The following is a 13,522-nucleotide window of genomic DNA, read 5'->3' as shown; positions in this document are numbered from 1 at the left end:
TCATACTTCAGATGACTCACCCAAATGCGACCACCTTCACCTAAAGTGATGTATTTTGAGTTGAAAGGCGAGAACGAATGCGGGATAATGCGAAGTGGCGGCGGGAATTTATACCTATAAAAGGAAATACGGAACGATCCAACTCCTGGGACCGACCATCTCAGAAAAATACACATCAGAGCACAGCCAATAGGAAAATACAACATCTAATTTACATAAATAAATGACAATAGATTTTTTATAGGAACTTTTGCAAAAATAAGAATGGCAACAACAATAAATTAAAATGGCGATGTGATCAAGATCGCACATTTTACCGGACTATGAGCAATGAAAATATCACAGACTAATTGAATCAACCGTGCACGGTTATAAAAGTTAAGATAACAAATTCTATTAAAGATTATACAATTACAACTATATAAACATGTTTCAAAAATAAGAGATAGAGGCAGGTTTGGCAAATTCCCCAAAGGTTCCCAACTATTGTTACATCACGAGCACCCATACTGTACCCATCATCAAAAGAAGAGCCCCCTCTTGGCAAATTTGACATGCGAATACATGAAATCAGGATGATTTCAATCCTTGAATGTAATTTGTACAAGGTGTTTAATTGGAACATTGATCAAGTGCTCGCGAGCATGAAATCAGACACAAGCATTGAGCACTTTGGGTGCTTCAGAGAGCAACAGGTTTAAGATGCCTGAATTAAGAAGAAAGAAGGCATATGTTTGGAAAGCTGTTCTAATTGAAGTAGGACTTCTAGTTTCTGTAAATAAAGATGTTTCCTTACTTTCAAATCCTTGTTTCTGTGAGTTTTTGCCCATCTTCAAGTCCCTGGTGAAGAACCTGGGAGAGATCCATGCGCAAGACGAATCTGATGACAGAGGTTCGACACCCAGCAGCTGTACAGGCTAATTTTCATTGTATAAGGTGGTCGTGTAATCAGCACACCACACTTTGGCTGTGCAGCTATGGGTTTGAATCCAAGCAGCAAAATTTTACTTTGCCAGTTGCTTGGAATTATAGCTTTATAAACTAGGTTCTAGTCTAATTAGTCCATCAAAGTGCATGAAATGACCATGGTGCAACGAAATTGAACAAATGAAGTATATGAAAATCAAACTTCTTTCAAAGAGGGATTTTTACTGATGATTATATTCAAATACCTTTACTTATGTTCATAAAAATATTTTTTCCATATCTTTGAATGATTTCAAATAAGTCATAACCAATTAGTCTGATATTTTTATTCATCTAGGGTGTACTCAGATTGCAAATTGAGGAAGGTCGAGATCTAGTACGTGCTGATGTTGGAGTTCTGGGAATGGGAAAGTCTGATCCATATGCAATCATCACAGGTATTGAAATTCTGATTTTCTTGCCTATTTCAGACTGGTACTGTGAATATTCAAGGAATATTATAAAGCAGAGTATCGAGAGACTGTTGTTATAATGTGCGTATAGCTCTCAAATTTTAAATTGATTGATATTCATAATTGAAAGAATATAAAAATTGATCAGAATATTTTTATATTAAAACCTGCTGTGTCACACACTTTTGTAAGTCCTCCTCCCCCCCCCCTCCCCCCGCTACTTTAAACCATTTTTCAGGCAGCTAAAAATAGTCTGTCGCATTCACTTATAAACTACGGGAGATGTTCCATATACTATGGAAATTGTTCATTCTTGAGATTTTTTTAACCCTTTCAGCCAACATTTCTTAACCTATGGTCCGCGACAATGGCGTAAGTAGACCGCAGACAGACTTGATAAAATAATTCACCTGTTGCAATTGATATTTGTAATATATTCATATGAGTTCAAATAAAATTATACCTTCATACTTAAGTTCACCGTCAAGGCCAGTATTAGACCTAGCAGTGCCCTGTGCAAAAACAGTACTCTGTGCTTACCCCCCCCCCCCCAATCCTCCCGATATGGATCCAGAGTGATGTGTGGGAGGAGGCAGTTTTTGCTAGTCATTACTGTCCCGTAAAAAAAATGCAGGACAGATTCATTCTCTCATATTATCAGGCTGTTGGTGTGGTGATCGTCTCCATCACCCCCGCAACTCAAGAAACAAACTCTAATTTTGAGATATCCATTAAAATACACACTTGCCACCAACAAACAACGAAACTGCAGTTGTCATGAAATAGAAAGAGTGTACCAATATGAATACTTAGGAGTTACTATACAGGATGATTTAAAATGGAACTTGCAATGTGATAAACTAACTAATAAAATCCGATTTTATATAGTTTTACTTTATAAATTAAAATATTTAATAGATGGAGATTTTTTTTAAAGGACATTTTTTTATGCATGGATTTATTCAATTATAATCTATAGATTATGTGCCTGGGGTGTGGCTTACCTAACCAATATTACGAAATTAAATAACACATACAACAAAGCAAGAACACTAATAATACAAACGATAACAATATCAATTGCCGTACATTGTACATTAGACAACTATACATTTACAGATTTGTAAATTTTGTGTTTAAAAACAATAACACTGGTTAAAGCGGAAAACAAACAGAACTTTGGCAAGAATCAAACATAAATTTGAAGTCCCAAAAATAAATAAACACCTTTTTCAAAAAATTTTCTCGTTTACTGCTCCAAATATAGTGAATTCATTTCAGTTGACAGCTCATAATCGTAACAATAAATATGACTCTTTCATGTATGCAAAAAGCATACAAAATTACGAAAATATATTTTAAAATTATTTATATTGTATTTTATGAAAACAATGACATCAATGGGAAATATTGTAAGTATTGGAATAATTTAATCATAGCTGAAACAAATGAACATTTTTCACGATGTCATGGTACAAAAAAAAGGGTATATGTATCTCTATGAGCATGTACGTATTTATGTGTGTATTCCATAGACTCGTTATTTATACAAGAAATATCGTAATTCAAAAATTTCAGATCTCATAATTTAAATTTTTAGAGTGCATAAATTTTTGAAATATTCATAGCTTATTACATAACATTTATTAACATAACATACAGTACTTGGAAAATGGCGGCAAAATATAATAATTTAATCCACATGGCTTCCTGGAAGGACTTTATGTCCCTTGGGTCCCAATATGACTATTTATTGTGTTTATGTGTTGTTCTTTCTGTGGTTTTTGTTCTGTCTTTTATATGTATTTTGTGTTTGTTTTTGCAAATAAAAAAGAAGAGAAAACCCTTCTAACTTGACCAAGCGTCTATCAAGGCCTAATACATTGACCACCCATATCCTTAATCTTAACTCTCCAATAGGTGCAATATAAAATGCACAATGTTAAATGAGTTTGCGATGTGCGTGAGAGAGGGTTATACAAAATCTCTTTTACAAGTTGACCTCTTTTTTGTTACTCTCTAAATCAGTTCAGTCTTCTTTCTAGGTAAGTAATAGATGCATATATATAATGGGATCACAAAAAAAGCTTCTATGTAATTAATTCTGCTGTAGGTTTACTTCAGTATTCATCATGCAGCTTGCCTCCTCCTCCTAACCAGATCATTGCCTGCTACTCTTTCAATAAAGAGATATAAGCAGGTGGCCGAAGAATATCTGGTGTGTATGTATTGTGAACCTAACGTGAAGTTTGTTTCAATGTAATGCTTGTTATGGTGCTGCCATCTATATTTCAAACTATGAGTGAAGTGTAGTGACTGAATGTTTGCACCATTATAGGCCTGTTTCTCTTTGTGGTGAGACTTTTTAACAGGAAGATTGACTTACATTCACACCTCAAAATTGGGAACCACAGAAAACAAACTTCAGTCAACCACCACTATAGCACCTCATGCAGATTACCAGAAATTGTGGGAAAAAATTTGGACTCGCATGTGAACATTGTAAAATATTCAGTGGGAATAAAATGTAATGAAAGATGTCAAACAATAATAAATGATTATTATCAGTGGACCTTAATTTCTGAAGTACAGCATAATCAAAAAATAATTTTCCTTGTTTCAAGGCATCTGCAGCTAAAACTAATGAATACAATGAAACTAAAGTTCTCTCTCTTTCTCACGCACACAAACAAACAAAAACACACACATTCTAACAAACTGTGGGAGATGAATTCCATAAAAAAGCGCTAGTACCAAAACTTACGATTGGGAGATTTTGGCCCTGCTGTCACGTATGCACTAGGAAATTTGTATATCTGGATAGATATGTAAAATATTTTTGATAGATTTGCATACTTTTGCTTTTATATTGGGTATTTTGGTTATATTTGACATCCATATTTTTTATGGGCATAATTTTTTCTGCCACATCGTTGGGCAGTTTGCCTGCTATGTCCTTTGTATTTGTATTACATTATACAAATTGCCTGGTGCATACGTGCAAAGGCAGATTTAATGGCATGTGCACCAGGTGCGTGCCCGGGGCCTCAACCGACTTTAATCCGCCACTGCATACATGACAGCACCCCCTTTCATTCTTTTTAAAGAGGGAAGAGCAAACATTTAGTCACAGTTTATTAGCAGTTCTTTGATTGACTATTGATTTTTGCTTAATATGTGCCTTACCACAGCATACTTTACTTATAAAGCTGTTCTACATGAGACAGTGTAATGCTGTGGCGGCTTTTAGGGAATTTAGAAGGCTTTATAACCTGTGTTAAGGTCTATGTTTGCTGCAGCACTGAGAGCTATGAATGGAGTAACAGAAGTTGCTATATACTGCAGTGTTCGACGGCACAGGGACTAGTAGTGGTCATCCACACACACAGGAAACGCTAATGTTGATGGATAGAATATTATTTTCTGTGTGAGTTTCATAAATTCATTCCTAACTTTATGGTATGTTAATTTGTTAATCACTAAAACATTATTGAAATTCTGCATACTCCTTTTGCGTGATTTAATTATAATTATTCACTCATTTTTGGTTCAGACTGCACCGAAATCTCTCCTATTGACGACTTTTGATACTAATTTTTTTTTGTGAAATTCATTTCCCCGTGCCTCCCACAGGGAAAAAGAAAAAGTTATTTTATGACCATCCTTCATATGCTATGACCCTCATTATTCCGTTGAAAACAAACATTACATTGAAAGGAAAGCGTATAGAATAGTTGTTATATGAAAACATGATTTATCATACCAATTGTTATAATAAAACGGTCACTTTAATGCAGATATTCATACCTTTCCAGCTATGACCTAAAATCAACATGATCAACTTCTGGGCCCATCAGTCTATTTTTAATTTAACCACTTCCCGTATAAGAATCTGGCGATAAATTTGAATGATCTGTATTAGACATATAGGCAATAAATGTGAAAGTGTGGTTCCACAGTGAAGAAAAGGACAGAAAGAAAGAAAATAAGGGTGGGGAAAGAACAGTACAGAGATATATGGATAACAGAGTATTAGTACAGTACCTTGCTTTTTTCGCCCTCATCTTCAAACTTGTTTTTTTTACTTGATCTTTTTCTCACTTCTATGTACAGTATATAATAGAAGGATTAGTTCTAAGAAAGATATATGTGTGTGTGGAAAGGGGGGAAGGGAAAAAAGCTGAGGAGAGAGAACTGCCACACCATTGTTATCTCACTTTGCTTGCTATCAGTTGATCGTTATCTCATTGAGATATCACTATGGTGGTGGGAGAACAGAGGGGGAAACACACACACAACTTTGTTTCGTATGGTTGCAATAAGTTTCACGCTGAGGTAAGAAAGAGGTTGAAGGAACAGAAAGCTTGATTGAAGTCATTCCTCTGGCATTTCGACGCAATATTATGGTTAAAATTCTTAAAGGGTTAAAAATTCTTGTTAAGTATTTCTGATTAACAAGATATTTAGTTTTAAAAATTAGTGAAGCCAGTCCATGGCATATTAACAGGTGGGAAAATGAATATTGAAGGACCAGACACACCCTAATTCACATCTCATAGATCAGTGATTCCCAACATGGGGTTAACACCCCCTGGGGGGGGGGGGAGTGATGGAATGTTCCAGGGGGGCGGTAGAAGATATGGGTATATATGACATGATATGGGTATAGCATAGGATTCTATGGGTTAGGTTGCGCTTGGCGAAAAAAATTTCTGAAGAAGGGGCCATGGGACAAAAAAGGGTGGGAAACTATGTCATAGAGCAATGTTTCTCAATGTGAGCATTCTGGCTCCTAGGGGTGTTACCATCCTTTGTCACAGGGTGTCATGATAAGCTGGAGATATTGGTTTATGTGCTTATTTATGCTTTGAAGTGGTTATTTTATAAGTGGAAACATCTAAACTGTTCTGGGGAGCCACAAATGAACCATGAGTTGGGCAAGAGAGCCGCAGATGATGAAAGTTTGAGAACCACTGTCATAGAGATATCTAAGCATTCCTAAAGGATGGGTGTATCCAGAAATTTATTAGATAATAACAAAAATAAATGTATAGCATCAGGAAAAATCAAGGACAATCGGTGCATCCTTTTGGAAGTGGGGGACAATGGCCTGAGCCCAGGATTCCATATCAAGCACCAGGCACTAAATTATTGAAAGTTTTAATTAATTATGAAGTTATTTTTCTTATTAATTTTCAATTTATTTTTCATTGATTTCAGAATTTTTTTTCATTGATTTCAGAATTTTTTTTCATTAATTCTAGAATCATTTTCCATTAAGTATAGAAGTTTTTTTTATTAATTGTGGTATTATGTTCTTTCATCAATTCCAAATTTGCATCATGTCCAAATTTTCATTAATGTTTGTTTAATGTATTTATATAGATAAAGTTTCAGCATTCCTGTGCATTATAATATGTCATTTTGAATTCCAACTTCTTACTAAAAAATAGTGTATCTAAAATATCTTGAGGGCTACAAAAGTATATCTGCGCCAACCCAGGCTGCCAAAATCATTAAGATGCCCTTATGAAACCAGTGATGCAACAAATGAATTTATAACTGAATTATGAGTGGCCAGCATTATGACTTATAGGTTAAAACCCCTGCTATAAAATGCATGATCATTTTAATGAGAATCGACTGTATAATTATGTGAAAAAGAAATAAATTCTTATCAGAAGAAAAATTTGTATCTTTCATTGAGTGTGATACATGATTAATGAGAAATTATATAATATTATTAATTATTAAATTACAGTTCTGCTGTATCGCATGATTTAAAGCACTGTTTCCCAACCTTTTTGATGTTGTGAACCCTGTAAATAAAAAGTCATTATACTGTAGACTCCTGTAGTGAAGTTAGTGCATGCACCACAGACCCTGTAGTAAGGTCAGTTTTAATGCCCTCTCAATAGAATGAAAAATTTATTTTTTTTCATAATTTGCATATCATAAAAATTGAATTAATAAATTAGTTTCACACCATGGAATGGGTCATTCATACAATGGTAGTAAATGATAATACAGACCCGGGCAGTCTGTGAACCACAGGTAGAAAAACTGTTATTTAAAGGATGTTCTTCTGTTTTAAAGGATAGTTTTATGCATGTGTAATATAAATATTAATTGGGGAAAAAATAAATCACTTTGGGTTTTTTTTTCAGTTGGTGTCCAAGAATTTAGAACACCTGTTATTAAAAACACGATTTTTCCAAAATGGAATTTTTACTGTGAAGTAAGTGCTAGTTAAAAGTTTCAAGCTAGATTTCATTTTTATTTGAGAATTTATTTTTTATGTGTGCAAATACTTATACTCATTGAATATTATTCAATCTAGCCAGTCATTGATCAATTTACGGGTCAAAATATTGATATTGAAATAATGGATGAAGACCAAAGTAGTAAAGATGATTTTCTAGGAAGGTAATTAACATTAGTGGTGAAAATTAATATTTTTGATATTATTATTTGCGCCAATTATTGTTCTCCTCTCTTGAAATGGACTTTCAGTGTTGAAAAATATTGTTACTTTTCTGTAAAGTGAGTTTTATTGCTCGCAAGTATATTTCAATATTTATATAATAAGCTGTATATTTCAATATTTCATTGTTTGTTGCCAAGAAACATTTGGTTTCCATATGAGGTCAATAACTAGCAATGTTAGTGTAAAACTTCTATTTAAATTGTGATGCTTTACAGCTCACATGATTACACTTTTTGGGTATTTGACCTCCAAAACAACAAAATGTGCTCTCTCGAGTTCAATAGCAAAGTTTAAAACATATAATTGTTATAATCTGCTCGTTTTAGTTGTAAGTCATTGGGAAATGAAGTTTTTCTACCCAGGAATTGTTTTCTACCAAAAATAATGTTATACAGTGTAATCAACGTTTTGCGGTACTGTATTTGTGAGGGAGTCTTCCTTACAAAAAGGAAGGAGAGAGAGAAGAAAATGAAGGTCTTCCTCAACACTGTGCATGTCTCAACAAATGGCTATTAAAAATCTCTGGCTTCATGCTTAGCAGCAATAAGTATCAATGTTGTGGAGGATACTATCAATGACGTCAAAATCTGGTTATATCCCTACCACCTTGACTCGATACAAGGAAATTCTGTAACGATTGTTAATACAATGTTTCCTTTAGTCAAGATGAGGTATTTGAAATTAAGACAATCTCTCCTATATATTGATAAACAATTGCTGGCAAGCAGTTAGCCCCAATTAATGTAAAATTATATATCTTTTTGAAAAAAAATATATGTTTTTGTATGACTTACCATGAAAATCAAAGTTCACCCAATGAGTCTATAATCATCTTGAATATTTGAGTCTAGCAGTATTGTGGAACATTATATGTTTGTTTATGTGTGTGTGTGTGTGCGTAATATGCTGAATTATGAACTTTAATTCAATTATTTACCATTAATTGTAGAGTTTCTGTTGATATCTCCAAATTGGTGAAGAAAAGAAATATTACTGCTGTAAGTATATCTTTATTGACATAAGTTGTATAATATATTGCATGAAATATATAATTATGACCCACTTGTCATTTATCACTGAAAGCCCCAGAAATCTATTATTTTAACAAAAGAATAAAGTCTAATATAGAGTAAAATTGGTTTAAACCATGCATAAATGATATAAATTTGAGAGATCAATCTTGTTTAAAAAGAAATTTTAAACACCCTATTCTGTAACTGATATGCCCTCCCCCCCCCCCATTAATGAGCATAAAATATACACTATTGGTTTTTTTTGTTCAATGCAGGATTTGTAAACTGTATCTACTGCTATTTGCAATAAATATTTTTTTCAGGTATAGTGTTTGTACAGTTTGGTAACATGCCACCAGATGGCACTGTGTTCACTTTTTAAATATTTTTTCTTTATTTTCCTTGTGCGGATGTATGGGCCTAAGATAGTGTGTTGTTACTTTTCCAAAAGAAATGGTAGATCATGTTATTCTGATCAATTCAGAGTTCATGAAAGTTTTGTTTTTCGTTTAAACCCAGAATTCTTTGTTGACATTTTGGGGGGTTCAGCCGGGATCCGAATCTGAATATCTTGCCTTAAAATGCTGACTTGGACAGAAATTGTCAAACTATGAGGATGAGAGAAGTCGGTTTTGACTCACATTGCCAGTTTTGCTGCGTTGCTGAAGGACACTATATCGCAAAAGCAGTTCTGGTAAGACTAGTATGGATTGAAGAAGCATTTAGACAGTTCATGGAGTATGACCAAGCCCATTCCAAACGAGTTATTGGAGATGGGAGAGGTCGAAGATCAGTATTTCGATGTCAAATCAAAGCTACCGATTCATCAATTCCAAGAAGATGGCAGAGACGTCAGACTCCAGCTATGCAGCTGAAGTCCAGAGTCCTATCACTGGGGCAAGTGGGTTCAAACTCTTCAAAGAATTTCCAACTTTCCAATGCTTCATCCATTTCCTCAAAGAGATCATCGGTCATCGAAGATATAGCAGTTGATTTATACCGTTAAAGTACATTCCCGGTTTATTTTTTTGTTTTCTCCAACAAATAGTTCACCAGTGGACGGCAATGAAGAATGACAACTTTCTTTTCCACTCAAATCATTTATTAACCATATTAAATTTTAAACTTTATGACAACAACAAAAAAATTTAAGATTGATTACACACACATGCATTGTGATTCATCACAATGTAACAAATTTTCTTTTAGAGCTTTTAGCGTTAAAAGTTTGATAATTTAAACATTCTCACCAAACTCTATTTGGATGAACAGTCCAAGCACTTGGAGCATCTTCCAATAATGTGAGTCCACCAGGAACAGTGTTGATGAGTCCAGGGAAGACGTAATTACATCTTGAAGTTTGTCAGCAAGATCCCATCTTAGACGAGAGGCATCATTTTGAGTTTTACATGGAGACTTCCGCACAGGCAGAGAGATGGCGATCAGGAGAAGAAGTACAGCAATTCAGGCATTGCCAAAGCATGCTAATGGATTATCAATGCATAACGTCAGAAGAAATGCGACTGAACGCACAACTCTCTAAACAAAGTGGGATGAAACACCACAGGAATGAAATACGGTGAAATGAAATGTGACTGTGTAGAGCACACTGTTGGTATATAAAGGGAAATTTTTCCACACACACATCACACATCGCAGGAACCAATCGACTTCTATATCGGCAGCACTGAAATTAGCATAACATCTTTTGACAGACAAAATAAAATCTTATTTGCATATTTTTATGAAATAAAACAATATTGCACAATTATGACATTCAGAATCTGGCAACACTGAAAACATAAACATTGAAGACCTTACTGGGGTGTATAACATTAGGCCTATTTTAAATTGAGTAATTTCATGATACTATTGATTTTAAGGTGGTCCATGGCCCACGCGCAGTGTGAAGGTAAATATTGTATTAATTTTAAGTATAATCATATTTTCAAACATTTCTAAATTAAAAACATATTGCACATTTATCATATTTTAACTGAGGGACACAACGACTTTGTGCGAGGTTCCCACCAGCAATCTCTGGAACCCCTATGTTACACTACCGCCATCCACAGACCCCTCACGTTCTAGATTCCTCACCTGAAGTGAAATCCAAAGGCATGTCTAACACTGCATCTAGATTATCTGACATGAAGTGTTGAAAGTGTAAAGGGTAACCATTTCATTGCAAATTGTGCAGAAGAAAAATCTTTGTTTTAATTGCTTGTGAAAAGACTAAGCAGTAGCACTTGAGTAAGCAGTGCTTGTCTCAGTTTTTTCATGTTGAAATGTCGAATATGTAATGCGAAACATTCTAGTTTCCACGAGCAGATGCATTCAAATTGTGCTACTGCTTTGGTGTCGCATGATGAACCAGTTGTCAAGTGCACTGGGGAAATTCTCCAGAAAGACCACATGGACTGTCTCTCAGTGCTATACAAGGAAACATTGTATTGTTGCTTACTGTAGTTGCATCGGTTTGTGATGCAACATTGTCAAAGTGTTAGAACTCTACTTGATTCCGGTTCTCATGCTACATTCATTTCTTAATCAACTGCCTAGAGGCTTGGCCTTCAGATATCACCTTGCATTCATGTCCCAGTAACTAGGTTGGCATTTTTTCAGCAAACCCCTACTCAAGGAACTGTCAGTTTGTACATAACATTAAAATAGATCAACACAAAATGTTCAACATGCATGCTTTTGTGCTAAAGGGACTGACTGCTCCTCAACCATTTTCGGTGATTAAGTTTGAAGATCATGACATGCTTGATGGTTTAAAGCCGGCAGATCCAACATTTTCTACTCCGAGTGATATTGATTTAATTATAGAGACTGTTCACTTCTTCTTGGTCCGGTTTTGAACACAAACAAGGAGCTCATTGCCCAGAATTCGAGATTAGGATGGGTAGTTACTGGCAGAATCTCAACAATGCTTCTTTGGTTGTTGGACTGACAGTCACAAATCTCAGCATGAATCATGAACTGAAATGGTTTTGGGAGATCAAATCAATTCCTTATGTGAAGGTTACTGAACTAGATCCTGAGGCAGAATTCTGTGAAAGTTGTTTAAAGGAAATTGTCTCGATCAATGAGAATGGAAGTTTTGTAGTGAAGCTTCCAATATACAAACCTGATGGGAAATTCGTATAACTCTACATTCTCACATCTGCAAGTCAATGCAAAGAAAATTAAATCATGACCTAGAATTTTCAATGGAATACAGATAATTTATACAAAAATACACGATTTTGGTCACATGCACTTGGCTGATCATATTTTCTCGATGATCACGGATCAGAAGTTTCCCCCTCCCTCATCATGCTGTGCATAAACATTCCAGTTCAACCACAAAGTTGACAGTTGTTTTCGACGGCTCGTGTGCTAGTAAGAATTCTGTCTGTTTGAATTCCATTCTTGGTTTTAAATTCTGTGATATATTTGAAATATTGCTGACTTTTTGACTTCACAAAATTGCATTTTTGGCAAACATTGCTAAAATGTACTGACAGATAATTGTGTCTCTGTCTGATCAATCATATCATATCAATGTATTTTATGACGTGACAATTCCTCTGACACTGCCGCTGTGTACAGATTACAAACTGACACCTATGGTTTGCCTTGCTCATCGTTTCTCGCTACCAGATGCTTGAAGCGAATAAGTGCTGACAGTCAAAGCGAATTTCCAGATAAAGTAAAAATCATTTTGAATGACTTCTAGACACTGGGGCGCGGTAGCCCAGGTCGGTAAGATACTCGCCTAAAGTACCAAAGGATGTTTAGAGGTATCGCGAGTTCGATACCCGGTTTGTCCTTGTCAGAAAACTTTCCTGACCCAGGGGTACAACAAAAATGGCGACATGACCGCAGCAAAAATTGCTACCGCAGGGAGTCCCCCATCAAGGGGTTAGCGCACCAACCTCTCGACGAGTATAAAAAAACAAGCCTGCCGTTCGGAATCGGCAATAAATTGTAGGTTCCGGTCTAATTAGCCCTTGTGTGCAGAAAATGACTGTGGTGCGACAAAAATGATCAAAATGATCTAGACACTAATGATGCCGAGCTGTTGTGCTCACAAGTGTCTTGTGACGCTTCAAATCAGAGGTTTCAAGCTTTGTAAGTAGAGATCAAATTCGCAATCACTGCTAAGGGAGCTAGATGTAGATTATGATGACCGCAACATTGCAATTGACAGCAATGAACAGTCCAAAGTCTTAGGATTGAACTGGAATTCTGTAGATGATACATTTTTCTTCACACCATGGTTAAACATTGATGTTCCCTTGGTGAAATGAAAAGTCTTCTTGTGATCTGGTCAGCTATTCAATTCAGTGGGATTGATATCCCCATGTATAGTATGAATCAAAATATTTTACCAAAAAATGTGGGTTGTGAAATGTGATTAGGACGATCCATTACCTGATGTTCTGACGAAGTAATGGCTTGAGTTTCAAGCTCATTTTAATGTGATAAAGGTGTGTATCGGTTTCAGAGGGTCCAGTATCATTGCATGGATTTTGTGATTTCCCTGCTCAAGCTTATGGTGCTGTGATTTATTATTGTCAAGGAAATTAAATTCTGAGCATACTAAGATCACTCTGTGTCCATGACTAAGGTAGCACCTGTGAAACAACTGTCTA

General features: G+C 35.3%; 1 protein-coding gene across 1 annotated transcript in view; it reads left to right on the top strand.

The window, feature by feature from the left end:
• The window catches only part of Esyt2 (extended synaptotagmin-like protein 2), an 88,930-nt gene that overhangs the window by 29,718 nt on the left and 45,690 nt on the right, over window positions 1-13,522 (top strand). Inside the window, exons 9-12 of the mRNA XM_089239113.1 lie at window positions 1,265-1,364; window positions 7,547-7,617; window positions 7,720-7,805; window positions 8,816-8,864. Coding sequence (XP_089095239.1) covers window positions 1,265-1,364; window positions 7,547-7,617; window positions 7,720-7,805; window positions 8,816-8,864 — 306 coding nt within the window. The remainder of the gene's footprint in view (window positions 1-1,264; window positions 1,365-7,546; window positions 7,618-7,719; window positions 7,806-8,815; window positions 8,865-13,522) is intronic.

This window comes from Pholcus phalangioides, unplaced genomic scaffold (genome assembly GCF_987345545.1).
Source record: "Pholcus phalangioides strain wild (caught in Gottingen) unplaced genomic scaffold, Ppha-v1.0 ptg000011l_1, whole genome shotgun sequence".
NCBI classification, from domain to species: Eukaryota; Metazoa; Arthropoda; class Arachnida; order Araneae; family Pholcidae; genus Pholcus; species Pholcus phalangioides.
The sequence above is the reverse complement of the archived record's forward strand: the minus strand, read 5'-3'. Positions and strand labels throughout refer to the sequence as shown.